This window comes from Salvelinus fontinalis, chromosome 1, assembly GCF_029448725.1.
Source record: "Salvelinus fontinalis isolate EN_2023a chromosome 1, ASM2944872v1, whole genome shotgun sequence".
NCBI lineage: Eukaryota > Metazoa > Chordata > Actinopteri > Salmoniformes > Salmonidae > Salvelinus > Salvelinus fontinalis.
Genome location: NC_074665.1, coordinates 22,264,071 through 22,277,014, shown reverse-complemented (window position 1 = coordinate 22,277,014; position 12,944 = coordinate 22,264,071). Strand labels below are relative to the sequence as shown.

At 43.1% G+C, this 12,944-nt stretch overlaps 1 protein-coding gene across 23 annotated transcripts in view; it reads right to left on the bottom strand.

Annotated features, from left to right (window-relative positions):
* The window catches only part of LOC129838268 (transcription factor 7-like 2), a 114,411-nt gene that overhangs the window by 63,337 nt on the left and 38,130 nt on the right, over window positions 1–12,944 (bottom strand). For 16 of the 23 annotated variants that reach the window (XM_055905238.1, XM_055905149.1, XM_055905620.1 and 13 more), the window contains exon 5: window positions 7,673–7,732. The exons of the other annotated variants lie outside the window; for them this stretch is intronic. In XM_055905238.1, the coding sequence (XP_055761213.1) occupies window positions 7,673–7,732 (60 nt within the window). The remainder of the gene's footprint in view (window positions 1–7,672; window positions 7,733–12,944) is intronic. 23 annotated transcript variants of the gene reach the window in all.

Genomic DNA, 12,944 nt, shown 5'->3' with positions numbered 1-12,944 from the left:
TCCGGTATCGCTTGCCGTGCGGTAGCAGAGAGAACAGTCTATGACTAGGGTGGTGGGAGTCTTTGACAATTTTTAGGGCCTTCCTCTGACACCACCTGGTATAGAGGTCCTGGATGGCAGGAAGCTTGGCTCCAGTGATGTACTGGGCCGTTCGCATTATCCTCTGTAGTGCCTTGCGGTCGGAGGCCGAGCAGTTGCCATACCAGGCAGTGATGCAACCAGTCAGGATGATGGTAAATAATGTATTGTCTCATTTTGGAGTCACTTTTATTGTAAATAAGAACAGAATAAGTTTCTATACACTTCTACATGAATGTGGATACTACCATGATTACAGATAATCCTGACTGAATCGTGAATAATGATGAGTGAGAAAGTTAGATGCACAAATATCATTCCCCCAGAAAAAATGCTAACCTCCCCTGTTATAGTAATGTTGAGAAGTTAGCATGTCTTGGGGGTATGATATTTGTGCCTCTCGCTAATCACTATTCAGGATTAATTCCGGATTATCCGTAACCATGGTTGCATCCACATTAATGTAACAGGAGATGGAGCGTACTGGAATTTATTATGGATGTTAGAAACTGGTGAGTTTTTCTGATGCTAGCAAGCATGTATTTGCACACTGCAGTCAGTGCACAACCGGGGCACTGTTTACATGTAACGTTAGCTAGCAATTTGTTTTCTCAGCTAACATTACAGTTTGAGTTGTGTCCTGTCTGAGAGTGAAATGTGGCTAACCCTTTATGAAACCTGGAGTATGGATTAGCTAGCTAGCTAGTGTTGCAAAAGCCAATCGCATGCATTGTACGGTAGCAGTGTCACAATTTGTCCAAAGTTTAGTGTTGGTTTTGAACTAATGTACTAGCTAGCTATGTTTTGTGGGAAAATGTAGGACTCCCATTTGGATATGAGCTAGCTAACGTTAGCTAGCTTCTGTGTCAAGGTCAGCTGTTGCCAGCTGTTTTTGTATATAAATCTTCCATAACCAAAAATAGCTAGCTAACGTAAACTCACCCCATCCCGTACAAATGTGCGCAACCGCGACATTCAAACGAGGCTGCAAAAAAAACTAACGGGACTGTAGCGACTGTGTTGACTTCAAAATCTGGGGTGTGAATTACGTTTCTATTCATGCGTTGATCGACATGATAATGGCTCTATAGTATTGGAGAAAAGTTGAAAAAACTGACCCTCTGTTACATCGTGACGTGTCATGCCGTAACGTACAACACGCCTAAAGCAACTATTTCTGTCTTACAATCTCTCTCCACCAGGTGTAGCACTTTTCTCATCGTTTAAAAACAAGAAATGGACAGTGACGGGGGTAAGGGGGGGGGTACCTAGTCATTTTTTGCGTCATCACTGCAAGCGATCATGATTCTCAAAGCCGCTGTTTACTTCTGAAAATCACTTTAGCACCGCCCTAAAAACCAGATTCAAATTCGACACATACTTTCAAATAGGTATGTAATGACACATTATATAAACTCTTTAGAGTGTTTTATTTACATTTTAGGGGCGATAAGGTGATAAGTTGGACAGATCGAGTGAAAAAAAGCAGTTTCCCATACATCTCCTCTCCTTCTCACTACCACGCATTAGTTTCGCTTCCCCACCCGCCATTTTTTTAAAGACCCGACGGAGCTCATTGCCTTCTTGAACCATGCAGAAACGGGCAGCGTGGGGGTCATGTAATTGATTCTGTTGTAAAGGGGAGAAATTGTGCTTTACAATGGTATTGACATTACAGTTGATCTGGAAGTATTACGTTTTTTGGGCGCTAAAATAAGGTCAATTGTACGGACCAAGGCGATGTACAAAAGTGAGTGAGTTTACGTTATCTTTCTTTGCTTGTTCATTAGCTAGCTAGCGTTCAGCTGACTGGTGTCAGCTTGACAAGTAAGCTAATGTTAGCTAGCTAGCTACTCAAAATATCTGTTTGTATTTGTTGATTAAGCTCAGCTTGAATACCACCATATCGCTAGCTATCTACTGTAGCCTGTGTTTGTTCTTATACTTTCTCATGACTGGTATCCTGGTGCAGCTGTGTTGTTGCCGAGCCACCGAATTGCTTGACCTGGTGTATTAGCATTGTCAGAAATGCTACAAAAAAGGTAGCACGTCATTGGCACGTGAGAGTGATAAAGTATGCATTTAATCAAAACGGTTGCCCCTACAAACGTATTCAGTCCGAAAAGGTGGCAAGTCTAATGGTCACTTTATGGACACTTTAGTCTAGTTCCTATCCAACGCCTAGATATTGAGCTTGGCAGGGGCAAAAAAAATCTTTTTTTCCCTAATGCTAACGACCCTGTTCAAAATCTTGTATATGGTTGCGGTGACGGCTAATAATGAGAGCCAGGGAGTTACCTCCAATCGAGGTGATTTGAGAATTTTCATCGACATTAGTGTCATATATTAAAGGGCTCCAGAGTGGCGCAGTGGTCTAAGGCACTGCATGTCAGTGCTAGAGGCATCACTACTACTGTATCACAACCGGCCGTGATCGGGAGTCCCATAGGGCGGCGCACAATTTGCCCAGGGTCGTCAGGGTTAGGGGAGGGTTTGGTCAGGGGAGGCCATCATTGTAAAATAAGGAATTTGTTCTTGACTTGCCTAGTTAAATAAAAGTTTCAAAAATATATTTCAAAAATATGATATGATGGTAAGGAAATTTGAATTTCATATTGAGTTTCAACCAACGCCATACTATTGTAGCGCCGACCAGTGCGACAATAATAATTGATTTTCCTTAACAACATACCCATACTTGAATGAAATTGGCCAGTGTTTCCCTGACACGTATGGTAATTATAATTTAAGAATGTCCCCTTACTTAGTGCACTTGTGGTATGCTCAGGTAGATTTAAGTGGCACTTTAATAAGCCTTTTAGTCAGAGGTGATTCTTGGAGGGCTGAGAAAAATAAATAAATAAGAAACGTGCATACTTGCAGAGGTATGCAAGAGCATGCAAATACAATCACCTGCCTTGGTGTGAACTGTCAAATTTCCACTAAATATTCTAAATAGTCTGTCATTGCTTTTTTGAGGATTCAGGAGACAAAAGCAGGGCTTGGCACTCAGGGATCATTGACTACACTGACTGTGGAAAATAAAAACACAGCCAAACACATAAAGAAAGTTCAGCGATGTCTTCACTGAAACTGCTGAGAAGAATAAAATAAAATAAATTGGAGGTTAGTCTCACTCAGGTTGAAAAACTCACTGAGGACAATAGAAAACTATTCAGAAATCAGATACCGAGTGTTCTCAACTAATCCCCCTGACCCGCTCTCACGCCGTACGAGCAGGGAAACTAAACCTAATTCAGGGCAGCTTAAGTGCTCCCTGGAAACAGTCAGCATTCCACTGGCCAACACACACACACACACAGACAGACACACACTCAGAGAGAGAGAGAGAGAGAGAAGATTTTAAACTTTGACTGCCACAGTGCATTCAACCGTAGCAATAAATTGTTATTTGGGGCTGTGGGGTTCATCGCCTCTCCATAGACCCCCAGCCCGCACTACCCCTCTCAAAACATCCCACCCAAAATCTCTCACCCCAAACAAAGTGTGGCCACTGCAGTCAGGCAAAGAAGCAGGCAGGGGATGGGTGCCTCAACACAAGGGATGCTGTACCAGTCTAGCCAGTGAATGTGATTCAAGAGGACAGCAGACAGTAGCACTATATACTTTTAGAGTCGAATTTTAGAGTTGTACATCCAGCTTCCTTTGGGTGCACTGCTATTTGACCCTGACCTTTGGACATCTTTCAGCCAGATACAGCAATACATAGTCCTTAAAAGGAGAAGATTACTTTTTTACAACCAAATCTCTATTGTTTATGTAAATGGAATGTTATAGCTAGAAGGGTCAAGACACTTATTTAGCGTTTTCACTTGTTTTTGAGAAACTCATTCCTGTTGTGCAGTACGGGGGACTCTGAAAAAACATGAATAAATGCTCCAAAAACACCCAAATATGTCCTTTTAGAAACAGCAAATCTCTCAGTATAGCGATTCAGGTCTTTAGATGTTATACGCATGAAATTGGGTCATTACGAACTTTATCCACAACATAATATTCCATTTTGTGCGACTCAAGACGTTTACTCTAGCCTGCTGCTAGAATAGTCACTCGAGTCGAAACAAAATGGAATATAACGTTGCGAATAAAGTTCAAAATGACACAATGTCATGCAAGTTTCTCAAAAACAAGTGAAATTGCAAAAAAGTGTCTGGACCCTTCTATAACATGTCATTTACATCAAGAATAGAGACTTTGCTGTAAAAAAAAAAAAGAGAAATCTTTAAGACTTTAATTCTAGAGGGATCATCATTTTTGTTATTTACAGTTTCTTTTCCTTTAACCTTCTGACCAAGTAAGCACGGGCAGTGATTTCATAGAGCGCTAACACGAGTCATGACGCACACACAAACACATACTGTACTTTGGAGGCAAACACTGCTCCAAATTCTACAGGCGTCCCTGAGGATATTCTCTAAATTACTTAACCCTACTCTCTCATGTCAAAACTTCCTGGAGTAGGCATTTCGAAAGGAAAATCAAAGAGTTTCACAAAGTAATAACCCTGTGTATAATCCCACACAATTCAGTCTGGTAAGAAAGTGAGAACAGAGGGAGGAAGCATTTCAACAAAAACAACTCATTGGTTTGGCGAACAGATGTGTGTAAAAACACCCTCCAAAGATTGAGATTTTATCCCCTGAGTCAATCAATTTTGTGTGCTGATGCCCACTTGAGATAGGGTAAATTCAATTGTCTCAATTTTGCAGTAACATTGGCAATAACTGACAGAGCAAGAAAATACAACTTGTCATGCTTTGTTGGAGGCATCAGGGCTGGACTATAGGCTACTTGTAAAGTTATAGCCTAAATCTTCATGTTAACTCACTGTAATATGTTTCCCTCCTTTGCAGCCTTCCCATCACCCCTCCTCCTATTTCTCCTCCTCCTTGGAACCAGTCATTCCATTCCTCAGCTGAGAAAAGGAGGTCACGTATCGACTTACCCAGCGTCCCTCTCCCTCTACAGCCACAAGACCCTTCAGAAGAACCCCCCCCCCCCCATTTCATTCCATCACTCTACCCAACCCGGAACAACACCTCCCCATTTCAATTCTTCCATACCCCCCGTTTCCCCCTTCCCGCCCAACCATGCCCTCAGCCCAATACTAATTGGTAAATCTGTTGAACCATAGCAGTTCCAACAATGAGACACCTGGAGTTCTGTCAAAACGAGTTTCCCTGTGAAACGCCCTCAAGACCTACTACAGTACACGGCCCCCTCTCAATCGCTCACAGCAGCCCAGCCACAGAATCAGATGCGGGACTTGGGCAGAGGAGGAGGGAGGGAGGGTTGGACAAGCAGGGGGATATAGAAAAAGGGCTTAATGTTAATGATCATTATTTGGAAAATTCGCAGTGGGATGTTTCACCAGGTTCCTGAAGACCATTATGCCAAATTAACATATCTGTTTGCACACTGTACCATTATTTAAGAGACATTTTTCTATCTGACTGCAAAGCTAAACTACTATTTTTTTTAAATTCAGTGCCATCACTTTCTCGTCACTTTTCTAGTTTGCTCTCAAGCACACGCACACGCGCACACACACACACACACACACACGCCTGCAGTGTGTCACAAGGCGTGGTGTCTGTGATGTCATGTGCAACTGTGCTTGACAACCTTACTTGACCTGACTAAGACCACTAATGTAGCACACAAACAGACACACCTCAAATTGGATTGGGCAACCATACATCTACATCTTAGACAGAGAGACACAGACACCAACACATATGCAGACACACTTGTGCAGACAAACACATATTCAAGACGCACTCACAAAGAAACACAGACATAGACACACCCAACAGAGCTCCTGCCTTACCTAATCAAACAAGTTCTGGCAGACACTTTTTACTGGAGGGAGGGAGGGAGGGAGGGAGGGAGGGAGGGAGGGATATCTCTCTCCACTTGTAAACAGTGTTTACATTAAAGGTTATTTCCGAAAGTGTTTTTTCCAAGTGTAACATTTTTATTACAGACACGGTCCCGATGGAGTGTGGAAAATCAAGCAATTGATCAGCCGGAGCAACTCAAGCAGGCAACTCAAAAGAATCCGGGGTCCATACAAAGGAGACAACAATTTGTTTTTGTCTTGGCTCCTCAATGACAACCCACGTCCCACAGTTCCTCTCACTCCCGTCATCAGGCTAAACGTGCAACCATGAGCCACAATCTAGCCTAGCGCCCACTGATCTGGCAGCAGTCAACAGTCAGCTCTGCAGATGAAGGCTAGCCATTATGTCCTGCTCCATTCAAACTCTGACCGTTTGGGTACGTCAAGGAGTGAACCATAATTGAAAAGTAGTAATATAGAAATGAAACAGGCCCTGACTATTTATGGTCCGTGGATGGCTCCTGACGACAGGAGAACAATTCAGACAAGAGAGAGAGAGAGAGAGAGAGAGAGAGACAGAGAGAGACAGAGAGAGAGAGAGAGAGAGAGAGAGATTCACACACTCCACTCCCTAGTTAACTTCTCGCTGGCTCTGCATTCAGATGACGATAATAAAGAGAATCCTCTTCAAGACAGCTGCTAAGAGAAATAGATGAAAAGAGAACAGAAAGAGATTCTCTCTCCCGGATGGTAATTCAAACACGAACACAGAATACAGTCCTTCAGCAAAAGACTGGAAAACGATTGACATCTCATAATATGTGAAAAAAGAATTACCAAAAACCTCAGAATAAATACCCTATACTGTCTGACAGAAACCTTTGTGGATCTGAAATCATCAATCTATACCATGTTCAAACAGTATAGACTTAAAGTAAAATACCACCAAAAAAGTATATTTTTGTATGTGTTTCATTAGTCTGTTGACATAGTCCCAAAATACGTACATTTCAAAATACATAAATCATCCCAGTATGATGCATGTTGCATCCGCGGATCATTTCTATAATTTGAAAGTTTTGGGACTATGTCAACAACGGAGTAATGAAACAAATTACCCCAAAATATTTTCTGGGTGGAGTTTTCCATATAATCAACAGACACTTTGGCACTATTTTAAAGCAAATGATACAATCCTCTATCGACAGAGAGCGTAACGCTACCTCGAGAGTAAACATTCTAAACCATCTAATGTTAGCTACAAAGCACAGGCAGCAGACAGAGCTAGGCTACACCGACTATCATAACGCTAGAGGGGGTTTACAAGCCAATTACTTACAAAACACAGTTCACAGTTTTCTAAACCATTTCTGGAAATCAGGGTTGTCAGAGAACTAGGCATGTATGTGTTGCACAAGACATCAGTACATATTTAGTGTGAGAACAAGGGTAAACAAAGTCACTAGGCACTTGAAACTTGATAAGTATCCCCCAAAATATCTGCACCAGCCCCCATTACAGAGCAACAAAAAGCAAGTCAATAACAATGCAGCAACAGCACACTCAATCAGCAGCAAACACAACAACATAGCATGATTAGGCTATCATTAGAATTATGACTACTATTATTCATTAAAATAAATAAAAAATCATCTTAATCATCATCATTTGTCAGTTGTTATTTGGCATCATCAACCAGCTAGCAAGATACTTGGAATTCAAAGTTCTCACCAACTGAAATTGGTGAAGGCTCAGATCTGACTGTCCGGGGAATTCCAAGCAGAAGGGCCCCTGAAAGGCAAAGACGGACGTTCCCGAGTCACACAATTATATCAGCTCACACACACACGCACGCACACGCACACGCACACACACACACATCATCCTAGCCTACCAGGGACATGAATGCAAAGGAATGTGTTCTCACTTAAGCATAATGCACCCCCCCTTTTCACTAGCTAGGCTATTCATTTATTTAAAACTTCTATTTCCTTTCCTTTTCAGTGCCTCAGCTTTCTTTCTCTGGGGTGCCTTAACTCTCCTTATACACACACACATTACACAGAGAGAATATGAGAACATGGGTTGGCCCTGGGTTGGTTACATGGCTGTTATACTGGCTGGCTAGTTGTTAACACTGGAGTAACTTGGCTGTTTCTTGCTGCTGGTTCAAAGACATTGACTTAGGAGACTGCAGCGTGCACTAGGGTGAACATGGGAAGAGGTCTTCCTGTGCATGTCGGTAGGTGTGCAGCTAACAGCCAAATCACATTTGAAATCACTCTAAAATCAGGTTATGAAGGGCATGGAAAGAGGAAAGGGAAAAAAAGAGGGAAAAGGAAGAGAGACAGGGAAGGAGAGTTCATGCATCAGTTTACAGACAACACGTGCACACGAATCACATTGTGCAAAGTCATTCAGACACACACAAAACCCTACTGGACCACCTAGGTTAGTGTGTTTCTCCATATACCGATACCTCATACATTACGTTACTGTCGTGTACAGGTCACTCTGCACTAAGGTCAATGAGTCAATTCTCGGAACAGACTTACAGTATTGTCAGTGCTTACACACACACGCACACACATTCTAGATCTCCGTCGCACATTCTAGATCTCCGTCGCACATTCTAGATCTCCGTCGCACATTCTAGATCTCCGTCGTACATTCTAGATCTCCGTCGCACATTCTAGATCTCCGTCGCACATACTAGATCTCCTTCACATTCTAGATTTCCGTCACACATTCCCCAGGGAGGCCTTAGTTCACAAGGGTTATAACCGCTAAAATACCACTCAGAGGTAAAGAGGACAATGACTTGTCAACTATTCCTGTGAGTTTCAAAGCCGCTATCCACCTTTCTCCGTGCAAATCGGATGACAACGAACGGTGGAGAAAATAGGCTTCCTGCTATTACAGGTCAGAATCTGGATGCTACTTCTCTAGAAATGTCTCTGTCGTCTGCTTAGCAGCCACTGACTGTCGTTGGGGTGTTCGTAAACAACTGGACATTCGTTGTCGTAGAGAAACAATGACTTTGTCTAGGTTAGGTTTCACTGAGTGAAACAGCAAACCCCTACTGCCCTCTCGTCACAGTTCCCATGATTGACACACGTCTCATCTCGGCTGGTCTCACATTTGGCACCTAAGTTGGTTGTGATGTCAGCCTGACAGTCTCGTCTGAGACAGTGGACAGTGCAAAGGCCTGGTTGGGTGCCCATAGGAGGCACAAAGCCCCCTGTCTCAGGGTGAGGCCATGTCTCCTACCAACAGCTCTGGTATAAAGCACTGCTGCCACAACAACAGACACCATTGAACACATCTGTGATAACGCTACCACTGACTTTGCTCAGACTAGCCAGAGCTTACAGACTGTAGTTGAGGGGAGTTTCAGAGCAAGGAACAGAGAAGAGAGAGAGACAGAGACAGAGAGAGATAAAGATCAAGAAAGAGAGAGAGAGAAATATCGATAGAGAGAGAGAATGTGAAAGAAGAGAGAGAGAGAGATCTCCTCTCGTAGACAGTGAGGGCAGTGTCTCCAGTCTGTGACCCTGGGGGCGCTCATTAACAGTGAAGGAGGCCAGGATTTCACACCAGGGCTTCCAACCCAAAGGGCTATTGTCTGTACAACCCAGGTGCACTGTGATTCAGAGGGAGGAGATATATCGTTATTTAACTTGTCACAACGTACATAAAGATGGGCGCAGAGTGGGCAAGAGGCCACTTCTTTTCTAAGGATGACCGGCCAAGCCGTTCAGCCACAGTTGGGGACTGAGAAGTCATTGTGGGCATTTCCTGAACACATCTATTCTATTTCAAAATGTAGGGATGGGCACTTCATTTCAAGCCAGCTCCCACTCGTTTCTGTAGGTCTTCTTCCAGTGCACTTTATACAGAGTGACAAAAGGGCCTGCAACGTGAAAGCCGAGTGTTCATTGGTTAGAAAGCCTCAGGTGGGAGGTCTTTCCATACATAGATGTAACGGTCAGGTTCCATCGCTTCCTCAAAGCTAATTATCATACACTCGGAATAGGCACACAACACCTTTCCCTTACTCCCTCAAGTTCCATGTTTCACACTGCTCCTGACACACACACACACACACACACACACACACACACACACACACACACACACACACACACACACACACACACACACACACACACACACACACACACACACACACACACACACACACACACACACACACACACACACACACACACACACACTACACACTACACGGAGGCCCAATTGGGAAATGGTTAACACTCCAGCCCATCCCCTGTTGCTAGTGAAAGCCCAGAAAACAATGCAGACATTGTCTGGCCTAAACAAGACTCTACCAAAAGGACTGTGTGTGTGTGTGTGTGTGCGCACGTGCACTCTCTCGCTCTCAAACATATGCGTATTTCTGCCCCAGTTCCCAGCATGTCAATTTAAGAAACATTGTTAAAAATGTTTGACTTGCACCATAATAGTAAGTCTAAAGTGGTTGCGAAATGAAGGCTATTCATCACATAGCCTATAATTTACTTTGTCAGATGACTGACTAAGAAGATGACTCAATGTTTTAAAGCCAACAACAAGTGACATCACCTTTCTTACATTCCCTTACCCTTTTCTAGTCTTATACAGAGTAGAAATGTAAAGTACTTTTCTTAACTTGTACGTGTTGAGAAATGGCATGACCAGAACAGCCCCGTTTTATGCCTGGCCACTGCTATGATGACTGACTGAGTCGCAGCAGTGACTGTGATGTGGGGGAACACACACACACACACACACAACAAATCCCGTAACAAATCATAAATCTGTCTAAAAACAAATCCCACCTCTAAGCTACTAGAAAAAGTGGCATAAAACATCAGCCAATGGGTTATCTGTGGTGCACCAATAATGAAGATGACTGACAACTTGAGTTTTGAGACTGTGTTCATGATGTGTCACATGAAGATAACATTAGGAACTGTATGACTACGGACTGAGGGTCGATTTCCCACAATATCTCGGACTGTTGACTGTGTGAGGCAGATGCACAATACAAAAATGTCTCTCCCTGGGTTCCTTTCTGTAAAAAAAATCACATCAATAGACATATCAATAAATAATAACATTCAGCCAATGGTCTAAAAGTTCAGCGGCAGCGGTTTGGAGGCTGCCCCGCAGGGCGGTCAGACACTTCAAAGGCCCTGGCGTGCCCCCTTTGCGAGCGTGGAGGTGATGGGCAAACCACGCAGCCTCGTAACGACAAGCCCTTGCGAGGTCACTTCCTCCCTTCCCTTCATGGCTGACCCTCAAGAGCTCCACCCACTTCTACCCCAGACACTGACCTACCCAGAGACTCTTCACAAGATAGTCCATTTTTGTTTCATTCTGTGTATCTGTCCATCTGTCTTTGTCCTACTCCATCTCTCTCTGCTCAATTTAGCATTTGTATGTCTCAAACTTGATCTTTTTGTTTTATTTACTGTTTCACTGTCTCTGACTTTTTCTAAGATTGTTGAAGGGTCACTTGAACTTTATCTTCCTTATCTTCGGTGCCTATCGGCTGGCTCTTATCGCTGCAGTGCAGACAGCATATTCCTAGCCAAAGAGGTCAAGGTTCTTCCCATTTAAAAGCAAAAAGAAACCACTGTTTACTGCTCAATTTATTGATAAGGGGATCACGTAGACTAACATATAGGCCATGTTGGTTAGGGGGTTGCGATCTATACATTTACACGCTGACTGAGACACGAAGGCGCAAGGTGCTGTTATCTCTGACCATACCCATCTGTCTATACGTTGTTAACACTGGAATGATGCAAACCAGGGAAACATTTAATCCAACTCCCCTCAGTCAGAGATAGATGGAGAGGAAGGGCGGGAGGGGAAATAACAAAACAAGCTTCATCTCACATTCAATTGAATAACTTACTCTAACAGCAAGTGTGCAGCAACACCTCTGATCTTACACCCCCCCCACCCCTGGTTCTTGATCAAACAAATCACAGATGGTACCGATCAATCAAAATAAATAATATAATAAACAATGAGATAAACACGTGTGCTGGCGCAACGAGACGCTAATGTATTCTGAGCACGAGGCATTTGAACCGGAACCGTGTGTTGGATGTCATCTTAGGAAAGTCCTCTTCAAGCCCCCGGTACTAAGGAGCAATGGAAGACGTGAGGTGATAAGTATTTACAGCCATATGACTCATGGAGGAATAAAAAGAGAAGTATTTACCTGCAACTTAACTGCCTCCTACCAGCTTAATGATTTCAGAGGAGATGTATGTCTCTTAAAATAACCGTCCAAGTAGGGCCCCCTGAACTTTACGGTATAAAAATAACACTGGCGTCTCTCGGAGGATAAGGAGGGACTGTCCTACTGAGTTTGGTTGTTGTGTTTGTTAGAGCACTGTCATCGCCATCTCTTTGTCTTAGCATAACTTTTAACAGGGTTTCTGTTTCAAATAAACAGCCTATTTTAAATTGTATGTACTTAACGAAACTGGGCAAAAGACCAAAAGGGCTGGCTTGCCAACTTTCTATTCATGTTGAACTGGAAACCATTTCTGATAGTATTTTTATTGTGGCTCATAAAAACGGTCTATACTTAGCAAATACCAACAGTGATGTACGTGAAGACAGTGCCTTGACAGTTATGCCACGAAATGTTCAAGTCTTTGCGTAAAAACTCAAGCGCTAAACAAATGTAGACTACGTGTTCGCTCCATGGGTCAACACAGGGTCAGCTACGTGGTGAACTCTAAATAAATCATGTCAGAGTAGGACTACTGATCTCGAATCAGTTCCCCCGTGTCCATGTCATCTTCTTTGCGATGAGCCAAAAGTTCAAACTGATCCTAGATCAAAACTCATACTCGGAAAAGCTTTATGAATACGGGCCAATGGGTCTATAGCGTAGCCTAAACCAAGTATATGATTGATAATATTGCATATACACCATGTATGAACATTACCGTTGGTGATGGAACTCTAGAAACAA